This window comes from Arvicola amphibius, chromosome 2 (genome assembly GCF_903992535.2).
Source record: "Arvicola amphibius chromosome 2, mArvAmp1.2, whole genome shotgun sequence".
In the NCBI taxonomy this organism is placed as follows: domain Eukaryota; kingdom Metazoa; phylum Chordata; class Mammalia; order Rodentia; family Cricetidae; genus Arvicola; species Arvicola amphibius.
Window position 1 is genome coordinate 142,064,556 of NC_052048.2, and position 13,422 is coordinate 142,077,977.

The 13,422-nt window shown below is 46.5% G+C and overlaps 1 protein-coding gene across 6 annotated transcripts in view; it reads left to right on the top strand.

Annotated features, from left to right (window-relative positions):
- The window catches only part of Osbpl3 (oxysterol binding protein like 3), a 173,215-nt gene that overhangs the window by 141,987 nt on the left and 17,806 nt on the right, over nt 1-13,422 (top strand). For all 6 annotated transcript variants that reach the window (XM_038318195.1, XM_038318198.1, XM_038318199.1 and 3 more), the window contains 2 exons: nt 4,284-4,534; nt 8,102-8,239. In XM_038318195.1, the coding sequence (XP_038174123.1) occupies nt 4,284-4,534; nt 8,102-8,239 (389 nt within the window). The remainder of the gene's footprint in view (nt 1-4,283; nt 4,535-8,101; nt 8,240-13,422) is intronic.

A 13,422-nucleotide genomic window follows, 5' to 3' on the forward strand; every position in this document is an offset into this window, starting at 1 on the left:
AGATGACCACGGAGGTGGTCGGGCTGCTCCTCTGGCCTATCGCTCAAACACAGCACGTACTGGGCAGAACTTCCTTCATCTGAACTTGAGTACCAGAAACAGATGTCTCCAGTTCTCTGTAGACTTTCTCTGATGGTGACAGGGTTTCTAGACATCTGGAAAAAAACACCTGCAGAAATAACCTTCATGTCCTACAACTCAGTTTCCCTGCTGAGGAGAAAAGAGGTGAACCCCACTCTGTCTGTGGGTGTTAGCTCAGTTGGAAGAGTGTTTACTCAGCATGTGCGAAGTCCTGGATTTTATACCCAGCACCACATAAAGTGAGGCATGAGAGTGATCTCCTGTAGCCCCAGGATTAGGGAGGTAGAGGCAGCAGGATCAGAAATTCAAGGGCATCCTTGGCTACATCAAGAGTTCAAGTCCAGCCTGTTGGCTATGTGAGACTCTCTGTCGGACAAGAAAATGAAAATGAAAACAGCCAAATCACAGTTCTCCAGCTATTGCACTAGAACCCCCAGAGCACACGGCAGACCCTTGGTGTTCAGGATACTTCTTACCAGTTTGTAGAAGGGAGCAGCGGGGCTGTGTCCCGCCACCCGGCTAGCTTACCCAAAATAATTACACAGAAACTGTATTCTTTTAAATACTGCCTGGCCCCTGGCCCGTTATCTGTAGCTTCTTATTGGTTGATTCTCATATCTTGCTTTAACCCATATTTAGTAATTTATATAGCACCACGAGGTGTGGCTTACCAGGAGAGATCTTAACCTGCGTCCATCTCAGAGAGGAGAAGCATGGCGACTCACTATGGCGACTGTCTGAAGCGTCTCCCCAACTCTCCCAGAATTCTGTTCTGTCTATTCCGCCTACCTAATTTTCTGTTCTCTTAAAGGGCCAAGGCAGTTTTCTTTATTAATTAACCAATGAAAGTAACATAGACAGATAACTCTCCTCCATCATTTCCCCTTTTTCTGTTTAAACAAAAAAGAAAGGCTTCAACTTTAACATAGCAAAATTACATATAACAAAACAGTTATCAAGCAAGTATTACAGTTACAATATTTAGATCTATTTTATCTTTTATCATAACTAAGGAAAGCTATAACTATCTATTTATTCTTTAATTCCATCAAAGACTCCAGAAGGATATAATATTACCTAAGTAAACAAGTCATATGCAACTTTCAAACTCTAGAAATGACAGAGACAACTCGCTGCCTGGACAGTCACCCAAAGTTTCTCTGTACCGTTGGGGCATCCATCTTCGGCCTTCAGGCCCATAAGTATCCAGCAGACATTTCCATGAAGCAGGAAATTCCAAAGACAGTTCAGTCACTTTCTGCTGTGTCCTGCAGAATGCCTCGCAGACTCTTTAATGAATCAGGAACCCCAAAAGGCCATCTCACCTTTAGGCAAGTTCAGCAGTCCTCTTTCTGTGGGTTCCTTGTGTCCACTTTATGCAACAGTCCAGGCAAGAGCAGTTTCTTGCCCAAATGGCTAACAAACTCCATAAGTAGCCTCTTCGATGCTCATCTTCCTCTTGAAGTAGATTGGTGCTGCCAGGAGCAGACGTGTCTCATTGTCATGAAAACCCTAAGTTATTAAAACATTTAAAATGCCATATTCTGTAGCCTTTGAAAGATATGAAGAATGCCTATCTAACTGAAATGTCTCTATATATCTAGAAAATCTAACTAACATGACTACAAACTTGACTATTATTGATTATCCATTAACAACCTATATTTCCTAATTATACATTACATTCTTAAACGAACTACACAATTACAATACCTTAATCAAGATCAGAAATACATATACATATAACAAATTGACCTTAAAATCCATACCAATGCAAATTATTCATATCTATATCATATCCCCCTTTAAATGTAAAAGAACATTTATAAACAATATTTGGGAAAATGGGCGCAGTTATTTCTCTCCAAACTGCTTCCTGCTGAATGGGGGCGCTGTTATTTAGGTCTTTCATGGTGTAACCTGTGTGCTAGTTGACAGTTGGCAGTTGAGTGAAGTAATTTTTTGAAGATGTTCACAGCAACCTTTCAGGAGGGCGTGGTCTATCATACCATATTGGGATAGAAGCAATCCACAGAGTCTCGTCCTCTGTGAAAACAAAAGAAGAAACTCTTTTTCAAAGCATCATGTTCTTAGATCCAAATTCTGAAGTCATACCATTAAGATGTCCATTCTGGTCTAGACTGGCAGCCCATATAATGAAATGTCTCTCTGTACTTAGCTCCTTTACAGTCAAAAATTTCAAAGAAAACACAATAAAATACATCATCCAGACTCTCTGTGAATTTTTCATTTTCACGTGGCTTATTTTTACTCTATCATTTTACTTCTTTTAATCTATAACTATCTGTACTCTGTCTCTTTAAAGACTTTACCCTTTTTTTAAGGCATTAACTTTATTTCTTATATTTTTTTTCTTCTCTCTCTCAAGCCTACCTATATTCATATGTCTGAATCTGTCCTATTGTGAATCTGTAATTTTTTTACTATCCAGGAGCATTTCTTAAAATGTTAACCACTTCTTAAAAATTTAAGTTGCGCCACGTAGAGGTAATACGGTACTGCCTGTTTCCAGCCAAGTCTAAACCTTAACTGCGCTGTTATCATGGTAATTACGATAGTTCCTGCCTGAGGTCAGCACAGTTCAGCATGGCGGAGCAGAGCCAAAGCCTCTCCTGCCTCAGTCATTTGGTGCCCCTGAGCCGCACACAGTTCCAGGCACACAGCAGTCGACATTGGAGCCGCACTCAGCAGTTTAATTCTGAGACTGAGCGTGCAGCACAGAAACTCTTTTCATCCAAGTTATAGCCAAATCTGACACGCAGAGCACCGCGCAGTCTGAAAACATCTCTGTGTGGCGGCAGAAATCCGCCATGCTCTCCCGCTCACCTAAGCCTGATTCCGCCATCTGCCCAGATGCAGGCAGGGAGTGCTGAGCCATTGGCATGGTCTCAGAGTACTTTCTTTCCGATCCCGAGCGGGCACACAAACATCCAGTCCATAAAAGCCAATGAAAAGCTTTATAGCCAGAGTTTGCACTGGCGGCACAGCACCAGGAAGCCGCGTTTTAAAATGACTCAGCTTTTTCTCTGCCACTATTGCCGAAACAGGAATTCTCTCTACAGCATGTCCAGGCAAACAGCAAAAAGCTGTGTTAAACTCTCTCTCTCCTTTATTTAAAGCCCTCTCAGGTTTTTAAGTGGATTTAGTCACCATGTCGGAGCGCCAATCTGTAGAATGAGCGGCGGGCTGTGTCCCGCCATCCGGCTAGCTTTACCCAAAATAATTACACAGAAACTGTATTCTTTTAAATACTGCCTGGCCCCTGGCCCACTATCTGTAGCTTCTTCTTGGTTGATTCTCATATCTTGCTTTAACCCATATTTAGTAATTTATATAGCACCACGAGGTGTGGCTTACCAGGAGAGATCTTAACCTGGTCCATCTCAGAGAGGAGAAGCATGGCGACTCACTATGGCGACTGTCTGAAGCGTCTCCCCAACTCTCCCAGAATTCTGTTCTGTCTATTCCGCCTACCTAATTTTCTGTTCTCTTAAAGGGCCAAGGCAGTTTTCTTTATTAATTAACCAATGAAAGTAACATAGACAGATAACTCTCCTCCATCACCAGTTTCTCTTCTTTAAAAAAAAAAAAAATAAGCACAGGTCACGTGGAGGACCTGTTGCTGTGCTGAAGAAGTAGCTGAGACTATGAGCTGAGGGGAATCCTTCAGCCCCAGCCCCAGCTCTATTCCCTGTTGGTTATGTGTGCTGGCCCCTCCTCTCTGCCTCACTTTCTTCATCTATAAAATGGGGATAATAATACTGCTTACTTCAAGACGTATCCTACAGAGGAGGAAGAAGAATTCCAACATCACAGAGTGAAAAGCAGAGTGTGTACAAGCCACCGGGAGGGTGACTGTGCTAGCCACCTTTCTTCAAAAGAGGGTCGCCATCTTTCTTCGAAATGTTAGACTAGTATATTCCCAGTTTGCAGTCTGGGCATGTATTTATTTAACAGTGTGGAGATTGGCGCATAAGCACGTGCTCCCCTAGTGAGCTACACCCTGCCCCTGAGCTTTAATTGCTCAAAATTCTCTTGCGAGTTTCCAGCTTTCCATGCTACACTGTGTAACTGAACGGGAGAGTGAGTACTTGCTTGGGAAGGTTATATTCCTGGATTACTCCGCATGGTGAAACACAAACGAAAGCTTCCTGGAGTCAACCAGAGTTCTTTCCTTCCAGGTCCTGTTCTCGAAAGTGGTGGGGAAGCCAGGTCCAAAAGGCGAACCTGCCTGCCGGCGCAGGGTCCCAACACCAGTAGTGTCAGCCTGTGGAGCATCCTGCGCAACAATATCGGGAAGGATCTGTCCAAGGTGGCCATGCCAGTAGAGCTGAACGAGCCGCTGAATACCCTGCAGCGGCTCTGCGAGGAGCTGGAGTACAGCGAGCTGCTGGACAAGGCTGCGCGCATGCCCAGTGCCCTGGAGAGGATGGTGAGGACCCACTCGCTGACATTGTTCTTCTGAGCCATTCAGAGCCCAGGGGCCTAAAGTCCAGGCTCATTTTGATTGATCCTTAGAGATGGTCATTTCTCAGAAGATAGTCCTTGCCTTCCCATGTGCAGTTACCTCAGAATCTGCAGAAGGGAAGCAAGGGGCCTCCTGCAGCTGGTGCCTGGGGGCGGGTGGCTCTGCTGTTTTTGTGCTTGCTCTTTCTCTGGAAGCTTCCATCTGACGGTTCTCAGAGGCTTGGCTGGAAAGCATGGCTTTAGGCTGTCTGTGTTTATTTTTACTACCCTGGGTGGACAGAATTTAATTTCTTGAGCTGTTTCTCTCATCCCGAGTAAATTTCCCTTGAGAATGTTTTTGTTTATTTCTGGAATTGTCCCATTCGTTCCTAAGTTTTTGGAAAATATCACTCACAGAGATTTTACACCATTACACCAGAAAAATGACCCCCCACCATCACCACCACCTTTTTCTCTCTCTTACAGAGTTATTTAAATAAATAACTTTGTTGGTAAAACTCTTAAATATTTGTTGTGGAAACTGTTCTTCTGGCTTCCTCGAATGTGCACTGCAGTCGAGCCCTTGCCTGTGTGAGGAGCCAGGGCTTCAGTGCAGAGTTCTCGTGGTGTTTGCTGTCTGGCTAAACTGGAGAGGAATGTGCCCTTGGGCTTCATGGAACTAGCCGACAACACCCCCACCCCCTATCTCCCCACAATCCCCCCCACCCCTGTGACAGAGGATGCAGACCCCTTTAAACTCTACCCAGCCTGCAGTTCTCAGACTCAGTGAAGCTTCTTGGCTGCCATGATTTGGAAATGAATGAGAACCTCAGCTCCTGGCTGGAAGAGACATCCCCTTGTCGTGCTGCCTGAACTCTGGGGCCCTCTTAGCAAAGAGATTTCCTCTCTTTGATGCTTATGATCATATGATTATAAATGCAAAAAACACCAGTTGAGATTTTGCCCTTTTTGTTGAATTTCCCCAGAGAGGTCTGCTGGAGACAGGGAGGCAGGAAGCTTCTAAACCTAGTGGTAAAAGTCGGCATTTATGGTGCCTTGCTTCAAAGAGAACGATTCACTTTGAACATGAAAATGTTCTCTTTTGGGGGCTTTGGTTTTTTGAAACAAGGTTTCTCTGTGTATCTTTTGAGCCTGTCCTAGAACTTGCTATGTAGTGCAGGCTGGCCTTGAACTCACAGAGCTCTGCCTGCCTCTGCCTCCTAAGTGCTGGGATTAAAGATGTGCACCACCACCGCCCAGCAGATTCCCAGAACCCATATGGTGACTTGAAGTCATGCATAACTCCAAATCCATCATCTTCTGGCCTCCTGGGCACTGAATGCATATGGTACCCACAAAATACCCACATGCAAAATAATAAAATTTTTAAAAGAAGGGAAGAAAATATTCCTAAGTGTGTTTCACTCCTGTAGCAACTTAAAACCCTTAAGATATTCAGCAATTGATCCCAGTAATTGACCTAGAACAGGTATTTAGGGAAAGCACAGCAGTGTACAACAGTAATCCCAATACTGGGGAAGCAGAGGCAGGAGAATTGGTGCATGTCGAGGACCAATTGGTCCCTTGTCTTGACCTTCAACAAAAATTTAAGCTGAGCATAGTGGTCCACACCTGTAATCACAGCACTGGGGAAACTGAGGCAGGAGGATCCCTGTAACTTCCAGGCCAGCATGACCTATAATATGAGATCTTGTCTCAAGAACAAAAAGAGAATAAGAAAGTTTTGGGCAAGACTAAACGGCCCAGCACAGCCACGGAGCCGCAGCCACAGCTGCAGCCACAGCCCGGGTGTTTCCTTCGCTGTTCTGTAGTCACGGCATTCTTTGCTGTAGATTCTTTGTGTCACAGAAGGGACGATTTTGTTCTGCCTGCCCCTCCTTACTGCACAGCTTCATGGATAACACTGGGTTCTTTAGTCTGCTGTATTTTGAGGTTTTGTTTTTTCCCCCCAAAAGATTTGTTGATGTATTTGTATGAGTCCATGTGTTTGAGTGAATTTATGTCCACTGCCCATGTGTAGGAGCCCTCAAAGGCCAGGAGAGGGTGTCAGATCCCCTAGAACTGGAATTTAGGCAGTTGTGAGCCACCGTGTGGGTGCTGGAGCCCAGTTCTAGTTCTCTGCTAGAGCAGTAAGTGCTCTTAAAAGGTGAGCCACCTCTCCAGCCCTGTAGTTTACATTTTAAAGGAGACTCGAGGTGCTTGTCATTCGTAGAGACAGTGTGAGCTTCCAGTTTGGTGTATCAAAAACTGAGGAGGCAGAGAGAAGCATGGATCCAAGTTTCAGGAATGCAGTATGGCCTGGAGAGGTCTGGTTAGTAACGTGTTTGCCGGGCAAGGACAAAGACAAGGACCTGGGTTTGATCCCCAGCACCCATGTAACAGCTGGTGCAGTGGGAAACCCTTAGCGCTGAAGGGCAGGTGGATTCCTGGAGCTAGCTGGCCAGATGATATCACCAAATCAGTGAGCTCCATGTCTGGTGAGAGACCCTGCCTCAAAAACTATGGTGGGGAGCAACCAAGGAAGATGTCTGACGGTGACCTCTCATTCTCGTGCACATGCTTACACACATGCACTTGACACACAGAAACACACACACATACAGAGAGAGAGAGAGTTATAGATGACACTTAGTTAAGTGTAGCAAATGTCATAAGGTATTCAGAGAAAAACGTTGAAACTGTTCCTATCTGGTATTAAAAAGTAATCTACTACACGTTACTACTTTCACATAACTTTGAGGGGGAAAAAACCCAAATTCAGACAAGAGATTCTGTTTCCGTTGATGCTCTGAAGGAGACTCTGAAGAACATGCTGGAATCTGCATGGTGAAGTTCAGGAAAAGATTTTACTAAACCTATGTGTGCATGTAGTTTATTCTCCTTCCCCTCTCCTCCTCCCTCTCCCTCCGCTCCTCTTCCTCTTTCTTCTCTTCTCCCTCCTCCTCTTTCCCCCTCCTCCCTTGCCCTCCCACACCCTCCTCCCCACCCCACCTTTCAGTTTTCCTCCCAGAAAGGCAGAACTTCCAAGTGCTCTAGCCTGTTGCTCTGTTGCTTCTCAGAGTACAACGATGACTCACATTTCCTTTGGAAAATGTGAGTTTAAGTTTTCAGGTTTCTCCGATATCAGTCAGTGACTAGTTAAAGGGGTTGTGCACATTTCTGAACTGGAGGGGGCACTTTACTTCTCTGTACTCTTTCGCCATCTGCCCTGAGACCCCGGTATTGCGATTTTCAGTACTGCCTGGCTACATGGAGAGGATTCAGCATCCACTGCTGCAGGATGGATTTTATCACCTCATTCAAATCATGCCTTCCAGATTTCAGACACCGGGAGAAGCCGGCAGTTTAAGCTGGTTGATTTGTCTCTGGGCCCAAATCGACACTACTTAAACCTGCAATTGTAAACCCAAGTTGGTTGTCTTTAAACCAACGACATAGTATTGTCTTTCTGAAATGAACAATAGGTTTTACTTCTTCATGACAGGTTTCTTGGTGACACAGAAGTAAGCTTGTTCTTTCCTTCCGCTCGCAGGTATACGTGGCAGCCTTCGCCATCTCTGCCTATGCATCCAGCTACTTCCGAGCAGGCAGCAAGCCATTTAACCCGGTCCTTGGAGAAACATACGAATGCATCCGACGGGATAAGGGCTTCCAGTTTTTTGCCGAGCAGGTGATATGCTCCCTCTGTGTTCGTTGAGAGAATCGCTTGTGCCTGCTATTAAATGCGCTTTTGAAATATTTATTTCCCTCCATTCGCTGGTTTCAAAAGAACTGAGATAATTACAGGCTTGGCAGCAGAAAGCCAGGATATGTTTTCTCTGCGTGGAAGCCGAGCTAGCACCCACACCACCCTGGCCTCCCTAATTCTGAGCACCTGCCTGGGTACATGCAGTGGCAGCGGCAGCGGCACCGTTCATTCTCCTTCAGATCATTAGCAAAAGGAAGCGCCAAGGTCCAAGCCTCTGCCCAGTGTGTGACTTAGAGAAAAAGTGTGCCCAAACTACTATTCTGGAGCCTGACTGCCCCTCCGAGTGGGCGTTGCCAGATCAGTGCAATGGTCTAGATTTTTACTTAAGAGAAATCACTTGTGTGTGTGTGTATTTGTTAATCAGAGCAACAATGTATATCTCTCTCTTTTTTATTGTTTACTATGTGCCTGTTTTGGCTCAGACCCTGCAGTGGAGTGGGGAGGAAATGGGAATAGACAAGAGTCCCAATCTAATGAATGAACATGTTGTCCTTGTGTGGCCTAAGAACCGTTAGATCCTTCCACACAAGGTCAGGAGCCAAGTGGCTCGCATTTGAAGCGCAGCTCTGTTTCCCGCAGGCTGTAGAGCTCAGGGCAAGTGGAGGTGAGGCCATCATTTGCATCTTCTGTGGTTCTAGAGCAGGGTCTGATCCCAAAGTATGACCATTCAGTGTGCATTGAAGAATGAATAGCCCATGCGTTTGCCAACGCGGAACACCCCTTTGGCTAAAATAGATTATGTGCCTTTAGAACGATGCAAACCGCCCTTCCAGAAGACTAGCCATCATTGCTTTGATATATTTCTCTCCCAGCTCCTAGAAACCCGAGGATAAAGAGGGAATGTGGGTTGCTAAATATTCTTTCCCTTCTGGTTATTTTTGTCGATGGATTTGCATTATGGGGTCTGGGAGAGAAGACGTAGTGAACTTGGCTTTTTTTTTCTGCGGTGCCCCTCCCCCCACCTTCTATCTTTCTTTCTCTTTGAGATAGGATCTTACTACACATGCAGGCTAGCCTCAAACACACACTCCTCTTTCCTCAGCTTCCTGAGTAAAGGAATTACAGATTCACCACCGCCACACCCAGCTCCCTAGAAACTGGTGACTGTGATGTTTGTTGCAATGCCATAGAGACTGGTCATGCCTGCCTGCCGTCCAACTGTTCAAAGGCCTCAGGCAGAGAATTCAAGGCCAATGTTGGCTTCCTAGAGAGTTCTAGACCAGCTCAGGCTGTGTAGTGAGACTTTATCTCAAAAACAGACAACACAAAAGCCAAAACCCAGAACAATGGTGTTCCCTGGAACTTTGAGGAAAATGAATATCCAAAAGCCCCCAAGCGTATTGCCAGTGGCTTCCCAGGTGAAAACGGAAGGTAAATATTGCTTAATATGGGGAGATGGGAGCTAAATCGGTAGTTATGGGATCCAGTAATCTGTCTGACTCAAATTCAGCTGGGTTATTTAAATCCTGAATCTAAAGTGGAATGAGAATAAATGAAGACATGATTTGGTTGCCATGGTGTTAGATGCACTTTTGTCGGGGGAAAGAAAAAAGAAGAAAATGAAGGCCTGAAATAGCCCCCAAACTACAGCTGGCAATCGGAGCAGAAAGAGGAACTCTCAGGGGAGAGTGGCATGAACTGTGGAAAGGTGAATGGCAGTCCTTGGGGTCCTGAAGGGGTGGCACCAGTCACAGGATCTGTAGTACATCTACCGTGGGACTCGGATCAGAGGACCAGGGCCAAAGGTCAGGTGCTCATTCACCCAGAGAGATCACCAGAGAGCTCCAGAAAAACTTAGTCTTTGGCTCCACGAATCGGATCCCAAGGCAAAAGGCAAAAAAAAAGGCATCTGGCCGTTTTCTGCAGCATAGGATGTGCCCTCTTTGCTCAGTGTACTGCCACCTTGCACGAGTGACTTTACCAATGGGAGTGGCAGTACTTGGCTCGCAGGCTGTAGGAAGTCATAAATGAAAGGGCACTGTGACGATAATGCCCTTACACCAAAGAGTGCATGGTTAATGGGTATTGCCCTTATATTTGGAGAGGACTTTAAAATACCTTTAAATGAAGTGTGGAGAGTAGTTAAAGAGGAGCGATAAGAGCCCAGGAAATCCAATAAGATATGTGTGTCTCTCTGCTAGCACTGGAGGCTGAGTGCCTTCAGTGACGCAGTGAGTCCTCAGGCCGCGAGCTGTGCTGTCATTATGACCACTGGCCCTGATGGTAATGGAGCCAGAGCATCTGTCTGGGTTTTAGCCTTATGGCTCAAATTGCTGCTTTTAGTGCACGGAAGAAAAACTGAGTGTCTCGGGACAGAACTGGGATGCCACTGCTCTGTGCGGTTACTGCGACTGAGGTGGGTTTTCCTGCTAGCAGGATACTTGGGAAGCAGGATTATGATCTCAGGAGAATGTGAAGATGTGTCTGCCATCACACACACACACGCACGCGCGCACACACACACACCACACACGCACGCACACATGCATGCACACACACACGCACGCACACACACACACGCGCACACACACACACACACGCACGCGCACACACACACACACACGCACACACACACGCACACACACACACACACACACACGCGCGCGCGCACACACACGCATGCACACCCTTTCTTTCTGTCCTCATTCACCCTTACCAGATGACGCACTTGTGTGAAGCCCCCACCATAGCATAGATCTCAGGAGCACCACCCATTTCCTTTCATGCTCATACACGCTTGTGTGACTTTTCTGCTTCTGGCCCAGGACAACAGTCTGTCCCAGGGATGCAGCATGAGCTTCACTTGTCCAGTGTGTGCAGTTGACAAGCTTTTAGAATTTGAGGATAGTCCGTGTTTTCCTGTGCCTCTCTGTAAGTACAGGTATCTGAAGGACCACAGCAATGAACTGAGTAGGGGGGGCTAATTTAAGATCTCTCTCTTCCTCTCTTCCCCCCCCCATCTCTGTGTGTACTCCTCCCCCCCATCTCTGTGTGTACTTGCATTGTGTGTGATTTTATCCTAAAAAAGACATGGACAGAAGTCCTATCTATCTCCAAGCTAAAGGCCGAAGACAGTTTCCTCCTCCTCCTAACTTTGCTAGCCATCCATCTGTCACTGGAAGAGTGGTGGGTCTCTCTCTCCTCCAGCCCTGTGACTCAGTTAGTACAGTGCTGGGCACGTGGCTGTTCATGTCGGTGAGTCCCAGGAAGTGAGCGATCGCTGCTCCAGAGCTCAGCTAGACCAAAGCATCTTTCTCTGTATTGTCGCTCATGGGAAAAGACATGATGACATGTTGCAGAAGCGACTCCTGTGATCAGAAGCCGCTTCTTGTCACATTATCCTCATCTCCATTGACTGGTAGTTTTGTTTAGCGCTTTCTGCCTCTAGAAGGTGTGATCACACTTGATCTCTAGATTGCCAGAGTGGCAAGCCACCCAAAGGTTAGCTACTGCAAAGAGACCGAGGCCCAAGCGAGCAAGCCTTCCTGCGTCTCCAGAGCCCATTGCTTTCCACTCTCATTTCCCTGCACTCTTCTGGGTCATGTTTGAAGTTTAGTTACCAGGCTCAGAGATACCAGAACTGCTGACCATGGATGGGAGAATAGCCTTTGTTTATGTTGTTCAGGGCATGGGACCACAAAAATCAAAAGAAACAACAACAACAGCAACAACAAACCCCCTCCACACCACTCTTACCTCAATAGGAATAAGATAGTTTACTCTGGAACTAAATATGAGTGACCATGTCTTAGAAACAGATTTCGGCTAAACCCAAATTCCATATTCCAACAGAGTAGTTTGGCAGCAACAGAGCAAAGCAAGTCATAAGCAAATGCGTTAGGTAAAGGGGTGGGGCCAGTTCCCTTGCTCTTGGGCCCTTGGCTCCAGCTCAACCTTGTTGACAGCACCAGGGCCAGCTCCACTGCCCAGGCAAAGTTTTCTCTCTGTCCCTGTCTCCCCCCCTCCCTCTCTCTCTCTCCCTCTCTCCCTCTCTCTCTCTCAGGCAAAGTTTTCTCTCTGTCTCTGTCCTCTCTCTCTCTCTCCCTCTCTCTCTCTCTCAGGCAAAGTTTTCTCTCTGTCTCTGTCCTCTCTCTCTCTCTCTCTCTCTCTCTCTCTCTCTCTCTCTCTCTCTCTCTCTCTCTCCCCCTCTCTCCGTAGGGGACATGGGGCTTGGGTCAGCTCTCCTGTTCTCATGCCCTCAGGACTGGTTCACCTGCTTCCAGGACAACAGGATTAGCTGTGATGTGTTGTAGCTGGTGAGGGGCGGGGCTAGCTAGTTCTCCGATTCCCATGACCCCAGCGCCAGCCTTCTTGCCGCCCTGCCGGTACTTCTTTTGGGTCTATTTAAAGGCAGTTGGCTGGCCACTGTCAATCTGCTGTAGTGGTTTAAAAAGATCACACCTGCATTCCTATAAAATGTGTGCATACTTCCTGATATCACAAGAGCCCTCTAGTTCTTATGGACGGTACGCTGCTTCATTTTATTGGACTTAAAATAATTACAGACTAGGCACGTGATGTTTGTATGCAGTAGTTTGGTTTGGTATTTCTATTTGGGGGTCCCGTACACGTAGCAAGTTCTTGATGGCGGCTGTATTGCTCCCTCCCACATTCCATGGCTCCTCACCCACTCCAGTGAGACATGTCAGGTAGGTAGAGAACTGTGATTGGAGGAGGGGGGGGGGATGGCCTTATTCCAGTTTAACCATATGCAACCCTATGATTTAAAATTCAGCTAGATTATTCTGAGAGTGCTCTCATGGGAGGAAGGAGGAGGATAGAGGGCTTTGTGCTCCAAAGTATTGCCCAGTAGTTGGGATTTCGAAACCGTTGACAAAGAGAAGCAGGTGGTTGCTTTGATTATAGGAGTTGCGGCCAGAAGATAGTGAAAATTTCTCTCCAAAACTGCGGAGAAAAGCAGGGGCCTTGTGGCGTCAGACAGCACACGGGGAACTAAGACACATCAAGCGACAGCAGCGTCCCACCTCCTACTTCCCATGGCTGGGATTTCGGTTCATTGAGTAATCTGAAGGTGTGGATGCTATTTCTGTCTTTCTCTGCTTTCCTGGCTCCGCAGCCTGTCAGTTAAGGCGGTGGCAGGATGC